The sequence below is a fragment of the Lytechinus variegatus genome, chromosome 8 (assembly GCF_018143015.1).
Source record: "Lytechinus variegatus isolate NC3 chromosome 8, Lvar_3.0, whole genome shotgun sequence".
Lineage (NCBI taxonomy): Eukaryota > Metazoa > Echinodermata > Echinoidea > Temnopleuroida > Toxopneustidae > Lytechinus > Lytechinus variegatus.
This window is the reverse complement of record NC_054747.1, coordinates 41830597-41845163: the sequence shown is the minus strand read 5'-3', so window position 1 is coordinate 41845163 and position 14567 is coordinate 41830597. Positions and strand designations below refer to the sequence as shown.

Sequence of the window (14567 nt, the reverse complement as noted above, 5' to 3'; positions counted from 1 at the left end):
TGGAAATTAAAGGGGAACTACATAACCAAAGCCAAGATGCCTAAAACAAGTAGTTCCAAGAACATTGATAACATTGATTGCATGGTAGACTTTAAGATCTTATTTTGTGTAAATGAAGGAAGGAGCTCTTTATTATTTAGTGCTATTTGTAATATTCATCGGTCGATGTTAATATTATCTTACAGGATCTTGAGAGGCGATTAGCCAGTGTCCTGCGGCAGAGCTTCTGCCAGTGTCCATCCATCGGTTCCCAGCTGCGTCTCCTGGAGGTTTTCGAGGGTGTCAGCGGCCGTGAGATGGTCCAGGAATACCTGAAGGATAAGGACCAGGCCCTGATCACATCCTTCACCAACGAGCTGATAGCAGTCAGGACCATGTTCATTGCTAAGTCTTCTGAGCCTCCTCTTCATGCCAACCTACCTCCCATAGTCTGTAAGCTGACATGGGTTGGAGCACTCAAACGGAGGATTAAGGTAATTATTTCTTTGTGGTTGCTTGTCTGATGAACGAATAATGCTTTATTTGTAGCCATTGGTTGACTTGCTATTCTTAATACACAGTCCATTATCTATATAAACAGTTATGCTAGTTGGGCAACAGCCTAAGACTCAGACCCTGGTAGTTCATTTATTGAAAGTACTTTCTTGCTTTCTTATCATTTCCAAGTGGCTCCACAGTTATGTCTTTTTAATGCCTCCAGCCTTATAGAATTTTGGGGTGATTTTTTTTTATTTTGGCTTCCTTTGGATCCTTTTATTTCTCCCTAAATAGATTAACCATGTATTTTGAAATACTTGATTGCTCTTGAATTCTTTTGGAATGGATAGGTTGAAAAAAATTGTTGCGGGTTAAGGTTAGGATAAAGTAAACATACTATTGAAGTTGCCCTTTTTAACAATGTACAGTCTTAGATATGTATTCATCTAGTATGAGACTTACAACCCTTTCATAGGGTGAAGATTAATGTTCAATGTCTGGTCCTCCTCACCACTGTTACTGCTTTCGCATCCCTTATATGATTATGGAATGGTCCACTTTATACACAGGAGCCCATGGAGAAGCTAAAACGGGTGAGTCCGCATTCCCTCGACGGGGATGCTGGCTGGCATCTGAGGGACATCTTCAATGACACGATGACAGACCTGTCTAAGTATGAAGAGAAGAGTGTAACTGATTGGCAGAAGATGCTTCATAGTGAGCTCAGAGACAGACTCAAACAACCTCTCCTGGTAAGAACATCAGGGACCAATGGGATGTTGCAAGGAACTTGTAATAATATCAACGTCCATTTAATACAGAATAGATGAGAAAATGATGATGAGATCTTGTAATTTGATCATCTCTTTCACATAATGTTGGCATAACGTATGAGATCCAAGATCTTGTCAGCTGATCACCATTCTGTTCTTCAGAATATAGACTCGACGAGATCCCAGATTTTGATATTTGGACATAATAATAGCTCGTTTCATCTTCTGTAGCTCAGACATGATAGACATGGGAGAAGTATTGAGGTAGTAGATCTGAGATCTTGTCATGTCTATTAGAAGAGATGATCAATTAATGGCAAGATGTTAAAACTATACGACATCCAAGAACGACATCCATTAGAGAAAATGAATATATAACAAGATGATGATGAGATCTGAGATCCCGTAAATGGACCTTTAAAGATTCCATAATAATCTTAAACAGCCACTTTGAATTCTTGAAAAAGTTCTTGAAAACAACCTCACCTGGTAAAGGCATCTATTTATTTATTTCACATATTTCAAAAAGGGTGGCCCTATCAGTACAAACACTGATTGGGGACCTTTAATTACAAAGTAGATATACAGGTATAACAAATCTATAAATACAAACTTATGTATACAATAGACTAATTTAAAATGTTACACGTTTACAGAATATGGTACAAATTTAACAGTTAACATATTATACGTAACGTATTATTGGGGGATTATAAAGGAACATGGTCATAGTCCTTTGTTGTAATCATTGGTATTGTACTTGATACTTGATGAGCTTAGTTGCAAAAGGGTTAGGTCCATTTTCATCAAATTTGATTTTTTTTGTTATTATTATTATTTTTTTAATAGTTTTTGGGTAGCTCTATATACCGATCCTCTTGCAGCTCCAAAAAGCTAAACTGGAATGAACTTTGCAATATGTCGTGAAAGATTGGTGTCATAGTGAAGATCTCTATTTTACAATAAAAGGAGAGTGCAATGTGCAAGTAAAATAAAGTGAGCTCAGAGATGGGCGCAATCAAATTTTTCTGGTAAAGACATCTACGAAGGGGGTATATTAGACTATTCAAAGGGGAAGTGAACTTACCAACACTATGTGTGTAATCTCGTTGACTATGTGTTGGGAGGAAAGTATGTGTTTAGCTACTGGTTCAGTGCTGTAGCTGTATGGCATGTTGAAAAAAATGTAAGCCATAGATTGGATGAAGTTGAATTCTTCTGAATCTGATATTTTGTGGCAAAGAGTGAATTAGTATCTTTGTAGAAAACAAGAATTAGATATGGAAAATAACGCTTTACCTGAAACTTATATCTTGCAGACTGCCGAAGACTACGATGAGGAGACCGAACTCCGACCCCAGGTCCTTCATGTGAACCTTGACCCTGAGCTTCTGCTCCTCCTACGTGAAGTTCACTACCTTGCCCAGCCTCCGTTCAATGTCAAGCTTCCTGACGGTGTGAGAGAGCTTCTGAGACACACCGATGGGGCAACCCTCAGGACCACTGCGGCGAGGCTGGAGACCATCGTGTCCAAGTATAACCAAGCCATGAGATCCATAGTGGACTTTGAGAGACCATTGTTTGAGAGGAAGCTAGGAAAGATTGACCATGTAAGTCTCACTTAGGGTAGGGAGTGGGGGGGGGGGGGGTGACCATGTAAGTTCTACATGTGGAATATGGGAGCAGAGCTGGAAGGGCTCATAGAGACTTGGATTTACATCAATAATTAGATTCTTTATCTGTTAAGCTAATTTTCCCCCGAAACTATGCAGCCATTAAGAAATCAAAACTCACACATGCCCACCCAGGGGATGCATTTTTGTGTATCTAAGCATGCCCTCTCATGTCTTCCCTTTTAATACTGTAAGCCATTGACAGAGGCAAAGCATAAAATGTATTATGTCATATTAAAATCTCAAATCGATAAAAGATGTAGGAGAAGTAATTAGTGGAAAGGGATATGTATCTGTTAGATCAGTAGTGAACCCTAATCAATCGATGTGAATATTCATATGGTATACCTAGGGACTGTTGCAGAAAGGATTGCATTTGAACTTAATTTCAAAAGTATATCACAAATCCCAATTACATGCATTTTAATGATAATATCAAGATGCATAATGTAGATTGCAACTCTTTCTGCAACAGGCATTTTGGTCATGGAATTTGGTACCTCTAAATCCATGAACAATATCTAAAGTGCAGTCAACATGGCTTAAGTCAAACCTTTCATTTTGAAGAGATAGCTTACACTTCAAAAATATTTGTCTTATGAATGGTTTAAAACAATAGAACATTACCAATTAGACCATTACCAATATTATGCGCTATATAAATACAATATTATTATTATAATATGAAAAGAAGATGTCTGCAAAGGCTTTTGACTTAAGTGAGTTTGACTTGGGCAAGGTTGGTTGTATATAGAAAACTCAATATTATCTGCTTTACTTTCAACCTTTCCAGCTGCTGGAGCAAGGCCTTAGCCACTACACTTGGAAGACAACAGAGAGTGCTGACTTCATTGAACTTGCCTCATCACTTGTTGGAGCTGACCTCCACCGTACACTGGCCATCGTCCAGTCAAACTGCCAAGAGATGGTTGAGATCACCCAGAAGTGGTCAAGCGGGGCACTGGACGTCTTTGAATGCAGGGCTGCAATGGTCAGCTATTCAATGGATAAGTTACTGGATTGGCAAAGGTGAGGGTGATGCTTTATTGTATTGATTTGAGTACTCCCCAGGGAGTGGAGATTGTACATGTATCATGTACATGCAAGATTGATTGAAACTGATGACATGGGAGATGACAATCTCTATATCATGTTTTGATTTGTAGAGGTGTTGTGGCTCAGTGGATAAGTCTTCGGACTTTGAACCACAAGGTCCGGGGTTCAAATCCCACCGCAGCACTAATGTCCTTTGGCAAGGTGTTTATCTACATTTGCCACTACTAAGGTGTAGTAAATGGGGACGACCCGGTTGGAAGGATTTCCTTGAATGCTCGTTGCGCCCGATCAGGGTAGCCGTGCTAAAGCCGGGATAATATTATCCAGCGCTTAGAAACATTTGTATTAAGCAAGTACAATAATGTTGCATATTATTATTATTATTGATTTGAGTACTCCCCAGAGAGTGGAAGTTGTGCATACATGGTGTTAATACAAGACTGTTTGAAACTGATGACATAGTTCACGATATTCTCTATAGCATGATTTTAATACGTTTTGGTACCTTTTTTCTTGACTCTTTTAACCCCGAAGCCAGATCTTGTAACCTGCTCTGAACAGGACTTGTGTAGTCACCCCCTAAGAAAAGAAACCCATTTGTGAATATAAAGAGATTACAATACAAACAGTTGCTTCAATCAGAAAAAACGCTGAAATAAACATAAGTCTAGTCTCTTACACAAAGATGTGCAATTAGTTGGAAATTTCATATGATGATGATTTGTTATTGTTTTAAAGTGGCCCTGTTGGACATTATAACCTGCAGCAAAAAACTTTATGATTTTTTGTTAACATTTGTGTTCCAGGGATCAGTAATTAACTTGAATTGAATTTATTCAAACATCACTGGCATTTGCCAATATTTTGTTCAAAACAGTGTAATTTTAAAATGTAATATCCATTGTACAGTGTAAATTATTTACTTTGAATGACTGATTATTAGTACAGTAGTAGTAGAAATAGGTACTTACAGTTTACTTACTTGTATTTTACTATGCATTTTATCTTGAAACTCTCACTTCTAGAACCCTAAATGAAGAGATCGAACGGTTGATCAAACCATCTGGTCTACGGATCCATGCCATGCTACAGAACTCATTTGAGGTCGTCCAGATCAGCCGAGCTTCTCCAGCCTGGGAGGAGTATGTAGACCACATCGATGCCCTGGTCCTTGATGGTCTAAAGCAGACCTGTCTAAAGAGTCTTAGATCCATGCTCAATACACTGGTCCTAGCTAACGTATCAGAGGTAAGTTTGATCATCATTTAGATGAGTTTAAGACCTCTCTCTCCAAAAAAAATTATAATATGCGATGAATTCAGTCCCTATTTCTTCATGCCAATTTTCTGGTTCCATTTCTTAATTGTGTGTATGTTTTACATGCATTATAAGGATGTGCTTAGCTTTGTATTTTCTTTTGTGTATGACTTACATGTAACTTTGTTGTCTGATAAAAAACAATAATTTAACACTCCATACTAGATGTGCATGTCTTTTAAAAAAATTGTGTGTGTTTGATTGAGATTGTTGTATGCTTTGTATACACTCTACCCTTGTTGAATTGTCAATTTTTCATGGCTTAATGAATAGTAATGAAAAAAATGAATAATGCTAAGTATAAATAGATATTATAATTGTTACAAATGATAGATATAAGAGTAAGGGGGTGTTGCAAGACAATATTTGCATTCAATCGCAAATATTCTGTTGCAAATTTAAAGTCGATTGATTACTTATAACTATAGCAAATCAGATTAACACTCCATGTTTTATGAAGTAGATTAGCAATAAATTGCAAATTTGTAGTTAATTGCAAGGCATATGCTTGATTTTTGGAACAAAAATAGACCTGCAATTGATCGCAAGTTTCTTGCAATGCCCCATAAGAGTAATTCTAATAATAGTGATGATAATTTTCTATTGTTTCCTTTATTGCAGACTGAGGAACCCAACATTCCTATCTTGACCATCCGTATGGAGTTAGTGGAGAACACAGTGACCTTTACCCCTCCCCTTGACCAGAGTACATCAGTGACCAGTGTCCTGGAGAATGTCAACCGTTGGCTAGAACAGTTCAGGTCTCGAGGGGCACTGGTCAAGATGCTTAGTCCACTAGCAGAGGTGAGATCATTATCTTATTATATTCCTTTTCAATAATGATAAAACTGTCAAATTCTTAGCACTTTATATATTACTCTTTGTATACTTAAAATTGGAAATAATGTTTTATAATTCCAAAGCTGAAGAAAGAAGATTACAAAAAACATTTGTTAGTCTCTTGTCAAAATATTGTAAAACATATTTGGTAACACTGGGAACGAAATTGGTGTGTCTTTAAAATGCTATTAATTTGAGAAATTTGAAAATATATTCATCATTGTAAGATTAGAAAATTAACAGACCTGTTACTGACAAGATTTTAATTCATCAGGTTGTAAGTTGGATACTGGTGTTTGTGTATGATATTTGTTTCCTGGGGAAATGTGAAATATGGCAAGGTTATTATATGCTTCAAATACATTCAATTCATTTTACTGATATTGAATTGGAGAGCATTGTATGCTATGAATTCATATTGGTCACAAAGTTAAATTTGAATATTTTATTGTTCCACAGGGTGGATACAAGGATTATATCAGTGTTGATGATGAGGTCATTGAACTTTGTGAGAAGATCATCAGCTTAGTGAGTGAAAATAGTGAAGAATGCAAGGTAAGACAATACTATGGAAATAGTCATTCATTCTGACTTGAAGGTATTTGTCAGTAGAATGAAATGTAAAATAAAATGTAATATTTTGTAGTATTGGTCTCCCCTTTTTCTTGATTTCATTCCATGAATTGCTCTGGCCATGATAAGATGTGTGTATTTAAAAGTTTTGAAAATTGATTAATTAACTAGAAAACAGAAATTATTTGAGGAACATCCTGCATGAAGGGGCTTGGACATACTTTATGGAATTGCCCCATTTGTATAATTTGAATCAATGAATACTTGTAGAATAAACTGCTTTGCTTTTTCACAATTTTATTGAATTGGATTATTTTCCTTTTTGTTTCACATTATGCTTTAATTATGGATGTTAATATTGAAAATTCAAGACTTGTATTGATTACTTTGATACCCTTTTGCATACTCATTTATAGTGTACAAATGCTTGACTAATTGGAAGATTTATTGACAGGTGCATCAGCTGCATGATAAACACTGTGTACAATTCAGGAAATAAATAATGAATTTGATAGTTTTATGGTTAGATAATATAGCTGCTTTTGATGCTTTTAAATATGTTATTTCTTAATAGAAACTCTTGGAGCTGTTTAAGAGTTACACATTCCTATGGATGCATGACATCAACGAGACGTTTGATGAGTTTCTTCACGGTCGCCTGACCCCCAATCCGCTCCGTAACCCTGAGAAAATCAGTCCGTCTGCACGTCTGAGGTCGGCTGCTTCTGAACGTTCAGTCAAGTCTGCTCACAGCGGAAGGTATGATGGAATTCAGTTACAATTTGATATTTTCTATACTACAATCCTCCAATCTATAAATTTGTATTTTTCTGTTGAATATACTGCTCTGATCAGTTCCTCTTGTAATTTTACTCTCTGGTAAACAAAACTTATTGTTAATGATAAACTTTGGAGGAGAAAGTACCAAGTGCTGCCCTTTTTATTTGATAAAATGAAGGAGGATTGATAATTTCAATTAGCAGTGAGATCTCTAGATGACTAGGACTTAATGTTTGTCATCACTTAATAATAATACCAACATGCTTATATAGCACATATCACTGCCAAATACGTCCCTATGCGCTTAATTGGATATTATTACCCTGGCTTTAGCCCCGCAGCCTTTTACAGTGCGGTGGCATTTCAAGGAATAAATTCTTGCCAGGTACCCATGCAGCACATTGTGGATAAATTATTTGCCGAAGGAAATTATGCCATGTCTGGGATTCGAACCCACGACCCTTTGTTTCAAAGTCAGAAGACTAATCCACTGGGCCACAACATGGTGACTAATACAAGGTGTTAAGGACTCTGTTATTGACCAATCTCTCAGGATTAGTAGGCAGGAATGACATCTATATAAAGGCCCAACGATTTTTAATTGTTGATGGAGCAAATATGAGGTCTACCTGTATCACTGTGGGAGGGTTTCATGAAAGGACTTTTTGTCCAACAAATCCGGGTCTATCTGACAGTCACCATAGTATCTGTACTTCTCACCTAATCAATATAAAAAAAGTCAAATCCGAGTTTTGATAAAAAAACGCTTTGAAGGTTTGTATCCGGCATCATCTCCTTCAAAGCATCTCATGGGTCCATTTTGTCGGCGGTCATCCGAACTGTCGTATCACACATATGACGATGCAAACCCATTTCAGAGAAAATCAACTTCAAAGTTTACCATAATTTTCACACTTAGATCCACAGCCTAACAACATATTCATTGCTTGAAAGACATGGTTGGAAAAACCAAGAAAATTGCTTGATATTGGTATGTTTATTTTTTACACAAAAGTAAAGATCCTAGAAAATATGGCAAACGAGCTACATTTTGGCTTAAGCGATTTAGATTTTCCCTGTAAAAAAACTCCATAGGGAAAAAGCTTTCCTTTTTGCCTGACCGCGATCAGTCAAAATGTGGTATCGCCTTTAACGTACAAAGTCGATGCAGTGCCCAGTGCCAATACGACGGTTTGGTTGACCGCGGGCATTAAAATTGCCGTCAATCAAAACATTGTTTCGCTCTGCTACAGCACACGTGTCCAATGCGATTTGCAGATTTTATTAAAAATTTGTATGGCATCGCCGTAAAAATCCTCTCATATCTCAAAGAATAAAATAAATTGCTGCCTAAAAATTTAGTTATGAATAGAATAGGACTCATACTTTCATTTTCTGCAAAAATTTCATAATCAGTTTTTGACAAAAATTGACTGATACGACTGTTGGATGACCGCTGATGATTTGTCAGGCAGCAATTTAGACCCAATTGTGCTTGTACGCTCCTCTGTATGTTTCTTTGTCATAGTTGATGCTGGTAAAGCTACTGCACTTTTTTTTCAATTTTCATGAACTTTGAATAATGTTTTATAAATACAGGGCCAGTTCTGCATCCAACTACAGTATCAGTCATACAGGAGCTATGGGAACGGCTGAGAAAGCTTTCTTAACACCTAAAGATGAAGATGAAGAGGTTGATGTACCTTCTCTAGATCTCTTTGATAGTGAGATTGATATCTACAAGGTGAGAGATTAACCTATTGAATACCAAGTTCTGAAAATCCCATATACTTTGTTCTGTGATGAACTGGTTTCAGTTGACAGTGGGTTAGATATAGAAGAAATGGTGATTACAAGTCGAGAGAATTACTACTTGACTACTGAGCTCTTAGAAACCAATATGCTTTGTATTGGGACGATGTTGACTACTGAGCTCTGGAAACATCGTATGCTTTGGAGAATGAATACTTTGGCCCATATTCTGAAGTCGGGTTTAACTTAAACTCAGGTTTAAAGTTGAGGTTTCAGTATGGATAGCCAATTGTTACATAAATCACTAACAGTAGAGATATCATATTTCAGCTCATTTGGCTCTGAAATCATTCATAATTATGTAGGAAGTATATACAGATGATCGTCTTCACCATTAATGAATCCGGAAAGAGCACAGGAAATATAAGAAACATGCGACTTAATAACAATTTTGACACCTTTGGCTTCCCATAATTTTAGCACAGAGTTAGACCATGGCCTAAGTTAAACCTGACTTCAGAATACAGGCCTATGAGGTTGATATGGGATCATTTCCATGACATTAGCTCGGGCAATGATTCCTCTTCTTTAAATTCTTCATACTAATCAAATTACCAACTTTAACTGTGGTATTAACAATATGCCTCCCCTAAAACTAACCCTACATATAACATAAAACGCTATGTCAACCTTGACTCTAATCCTACATCTTAGACAATAAAGCCCAAAGCAATTGTTGCATGATCAAATGTTGTATCAGGGGGAATTTGATATATTTTTTGATTACCTATTGTAGATAATGTTAGCATGGTACAATGTAGATCAAAGAAAATAAAGAAGATACATATTCATCCAGAATATGGATTTAGTTTCAAACCTCAATTTCCAATGCACAATTCTGACTATTGTGATACTCGATTGCATAGTATGGATCCCTTATTTGTGACCTCTGTTTTTATTATAGACTGCTCGGGATGAGATCATAGCGGTGGTGGACCAACGTGATGTCGGCTGGATCCGCTGTGACCTGGAACCGATCAAGCAAGTCCTGACGACCTACGCCAGTAGGTGGATGTGGACCTTCACCAAGTATCTTTCCGATCAGGTAATTATTCATATAACTAGGCATCCTACGTCATCAGTGTCAACTAATGAGAAATGCAATTCACTAATTTCGATGATTAATCCAGTAATTTCTATGTTACTATAGGACTTTTATTTTCAGCTAGAAAATTACACAAGATTATTAAATGAGCCATTTTATAATTGAATAGAATTGAACTAAATCGTATTATGGGTGTGTACTGTCTTTATTGGTGTTGCTCATGGTTTAGCTTCCATTTAAACTCATGGTAAATTACAGAACAGATTACTAGTGGGGGATTTTTTTACCTGATTGCTAAGAAAGCATGAATGCTTGTAAGCAAGCAACCAGAGGACTGATGTCTTAAGGTCCTCTCTAAGGGACCTGGATAGCCTTACCAAAGGGCACTAGCGCACCAAGTGGGAATAGAACCCAGGTCACCAGAATACAAATCCCCCGCTCTACTGACCGAGCTATCTCTCAGAATAAAGGACCGAAAGATATGCTTTTGTAAGAAAAAGGGACGCTGTGCAAGATATTATTATCATTATCATCGTTAACAATGCAGGTAACAGCTCTGCTTATGGATCTAGACTTCTTTTTGAAGCGTATTGAGCCTGAGATTGAGAGTATCAGTGGTGAAGAAAGAGATACAGCATCCTTCATGAAGATGATGAGAATATTCAATGAGGTAAGAAAGATTGTCTAATGCCTGTAACAGAAAGATTAGCAATTGATTGTAATGTAAATTTGTGTGATTGATTGCACGTAATAATCAATGTCAAAAAAATATCAGCTTTACAATCAAATGAAAAGCTTTGTGAATCCACCCTCTTGCGAATATTAACACAAAACTCAGTAATTGATAATAAATTGGAGGATTTGCATGTTTGATTGCATGTAATGATCAATGTTATCAATTGTATATATCAACATTTCTTATGTTGAATAATGTACACCAAATTTTCATTGGTGTTGATTTAGCGCTAAAGAAATGATCGCCAGTCGTTCGTAAAGTCAGTGTTAACTTACAAACAGTTTTATGAAAAACTCAGGAGTATTTTGAGGTGGTTAGTCAAAGTAGGAACATGCACCTAGATATAAATGTGTAAAGTAAAAAATGTATGAATATTCAGGATATATGACAACAAATTAATATTTCATTGTTTGTTGTTTGATGAAAGGTTTCTGCCAAACAACAAGAGATGGATGGTCAGTTCACCGCTATGAACAGGACAGTGCTACTCCTCAAGAAGTATGGTCAAGCCCTGCCAGAGAGGACCAAGTCCCTCTACGACGCAGCGCCAGGCCGATGGAACAATCTCAAGACCAAGGTCTCTCTGGCCAAGCAGAGACTAGGACCAAGGATACAGGAAGAATCAGCCAGTATTACAAAGGTAGGCTTGAGAATCCCCCCCCCACCATGTAGACTAGAATTAGAGTGGAAAATATCCCCCGTCAATATTAGGTGGAAGAGCCATGGTATAGTCGTTCTGACTATGCCTTGTAAACAGAGGGTTATGTGTTTGAATCCCACCGCTGTCTAGCATCCTTTGGCAAGGTGTTAATCCACACTTTGCCACTGTCGACCCAGGTGCTAAATGGGTAACTGGTACGATGTGAAAGCCATTGTAGCTTGTTTAGTACTGACTGCGCCTCAACGTTGACTGAGGATATGCACATTTTGTGTGCGGAAATGACTGATTGAATCCGATGACTGGGTAATAATACGTCTGTAAAGCGTCGTTCCAAAGCACTGTAGAAATGTGGATTAATATTATTATTAATTTTTGTTATGATGTTATGTGTAATAAAATCTTTGAGCTTTAATATCACGGATGTTACAGGGATAGAAACGTTAAACTCCACCTCTCCAATTCAGAGGTCAAAATTTGTACAAATGTTTTTTTAAAAGATCATCAATTAAAAGTCATTTTAACCCTTTCAATGTCTTTCTAGTGAAGTAATGTCTCTTTGCAACTGAAAAGCAAACTGATATTACAGATGTTACGTCTGTTCATTCTCATTTCTCTTCCTAACTGAGTTCAATGAGTGCATTAAGGTGGAGAAGAATGCCATCTCTGATTTAGTTGTCAATGCTTGAGAATGTTTCTTATTCAAAATATGTTCATCTTTCTGATTGCACTATGTCTCTTCATAAGTGTGAACTGACTTTCTCATTTTCCTGATCTCATTACCTCGCTCTAGGATCTTGCTGAGTTTGGTGAACGAGTGGAAGCATTGAACAGCTCCCTCTCTGATTCTGAGGTATATACCTGGGATTGTTTCCTGGACGATGCCTTCTCAGAGATTGACAAGTTTCAGAGAAAACTTGAGGAACTGGACAACGAAGCACAGGTAAGGCCAGCCTAACATCCTTTAAAAATGAAAATCCATAGTTTATTGTTCGAAATAGAATTGAAATTCTCCGAAAATTTGCTTTGCCCAATTGATCATGGGCCCGGGCAGCCGCTGTGCAGCGCCAGATCGACGAGGCTCTATCCCTCTAATTGTTGATGCCAAACAGGGTAGCAGCAACTCCCATCTTTTAATGTCTTTTGGTCTGATGCGGCTGGGGCTTGAACCCCCAACCTCCCGGTTTTAAGATGGATGCTCTACCAACTGAGCCAACACACCGGTTAACACACATAATGTAAGGCATTTCCCTCTTGACAGTGAGAATGAGAAATACAAATAGCTATAAAATAGTGAGAAAAGGATAAGACACTGTTTAGTGATAGTAGTTTATTGTGTCTCTGATTTATGTTAGTAACATAACTGATTTTTTTGTAATTTTCCCATTATTATGACAATGGACAGCTGCAACTATTTTATCAACGGTATAGGTAAATCTAGCACCTGAATGTTTAGTAGAGAATATAGGCAGATGAGTTTGCACGATATGCATATATATGAGATATCATTATTCGTGATTCATTGTTTATTATTTCACTGTATATGCCTTGTCAGCAACAAGTGTTCACAAATATGCTACCAGCTTTATTTATTGCTTGATATTATTTATTTTGCACCTTGTCAATTTTGTTTGCTTAGCAATATTTTTATATAAAATTTCAAACAGTTTGCACTAAACAAAGAAAAAGTCAATATGTAATCTGTTGCTTGACAGTCAAATGAGTTGCAATATGTAATTGATTATTAAAGATGAAAATAGTAACTGATATATGGAAAGATTTTATTTTAACAAACATAATTGCATTGCTTTTGTTTTTGCTCAATGTCTGCATCTATTTTATTACGTGATCTTACATTACCCATTCTACTGTTAGTGGGAATGATTTTTTTTTCAAAGTGTTTAGTTTTGGCAATTTATTGGAGCTATTTTTACGCAGTAACTGTTGACCATTTGAAAAGAGGGTGATTTTTAATCTGTGGTTTCAAACTATGGTGTTATATACTGATATTTTCATTTTGATTATGCTTAATTCAGCACATATAATTGAGAAACAGTCTGAGAATTAATGCACAGTAAAATTGATGCTTTTTAATAAGGCTGCAGCTTTAATAAGTTTACTGTTTGTTTTTAACACTGTTCATAAATAGTGGACTCATTACTACTGTAACCTCATTAACAAGTGTCAATTTAGCTCCCTGTGGCAAACGTGCCCATTTCCTATTAGATGCTTTCTCAATTTACATGCTGGATTAATTGTAATGGAGGATGAAGTCTGCATATCCATTCTTTGAAACCACGGTTCTAAAACCACCTTTGTGAATTCAGACCTTTGTGATCACACTGTCAAACTTTGCTCAATGGATTTTGAATGATCAATGGATTTTGTATTTTTGTGTTTTTTCTTCATATTTTTATATGAACCACACTTCCACTTTTATTTTGTCATGACAGGACCTGATTGAACTTCAGGATCTGCTGGAGACAGCAGTTGTCAACTTCACCATCTTGCCAGAGTAAGTTGTTAACCCATTGCCTACTAAAACAAGGGGATCTCTGTATAAAAGTCTATGGAAATCACATAATTCTGTACAAGATGTGCTAATACAATTCATAGTATAATTGATTCTTTTAAGGCAACCTATTTTATGTGAAAGACTGAACAACATCAGCGAAGGTTTCTCAGTTGATATTTCAATACTTGATCAAAAGAAAAAACTCAGAGAGTTTCCTTTGAATTTTATGAACTTTAAGCGACTCAATGGTATTTGTAAAAAAGTTACCTTGAACATGAAAGCTCTTTGCTGTGTAACTATCAAACTATCATC

General features: G+C 36.7%; 1 protein-coding gene across 1 annotated transcript in view; it reads left to right on the top strand.

Moving 5' to 3' along the window:
- LOC121419755 (dynein beta chain, flagellar outer arm-like) overlaps window positions 1-14567 on the top strand; it is a 40620-nt gene that overhangs the window by 14657 nt on the left and 11396 nt on the right. The window contains exons 12-25 of the mRNA XM_041614212.1: window positions 186-473; window positions 1047-1229; window positions 2570-2860; window positions 3717-3952; window positions 5005-5227; window positions 5918-6100; window positions 6596-6691; window positions 7284-7468; window positions 9089-9233; window positions 10206-10346; window positions 10894-11016; window positions 11510-11722; window positions 12534-12683; window positions 14194-14255. Coding sequence (XP_041470146.1) covers window positions 186-473; window positions 1047-1229; window positions 2570-2860; window positions 3717-3952; window positions 5005-5227; window positions 5918-6100; window positions 6596-6691; window positions 7284-7468; window positions 9089-9233; window positions 10206-10346; window positions 10894-11016; window positions 11510-11722; window positions 12534-12683; window positions 14194-14255 — 2519 coding nt within the window. The remainder of the gene's footprint in view (window positions 1-185; window positions 474-1046; window positions 1230-2569; window positions 2861-3716; window positions 3953-5004; window positions 5228-5917; window positions 6101-6595; window positions 6692-7283; window positions 7469-9088; window positions 9234-10205; window positions 10347-10893; window positions 11017-11509; window positions 11723-12533; window positions 12684-14193; window positions 14256-14567) is intronic.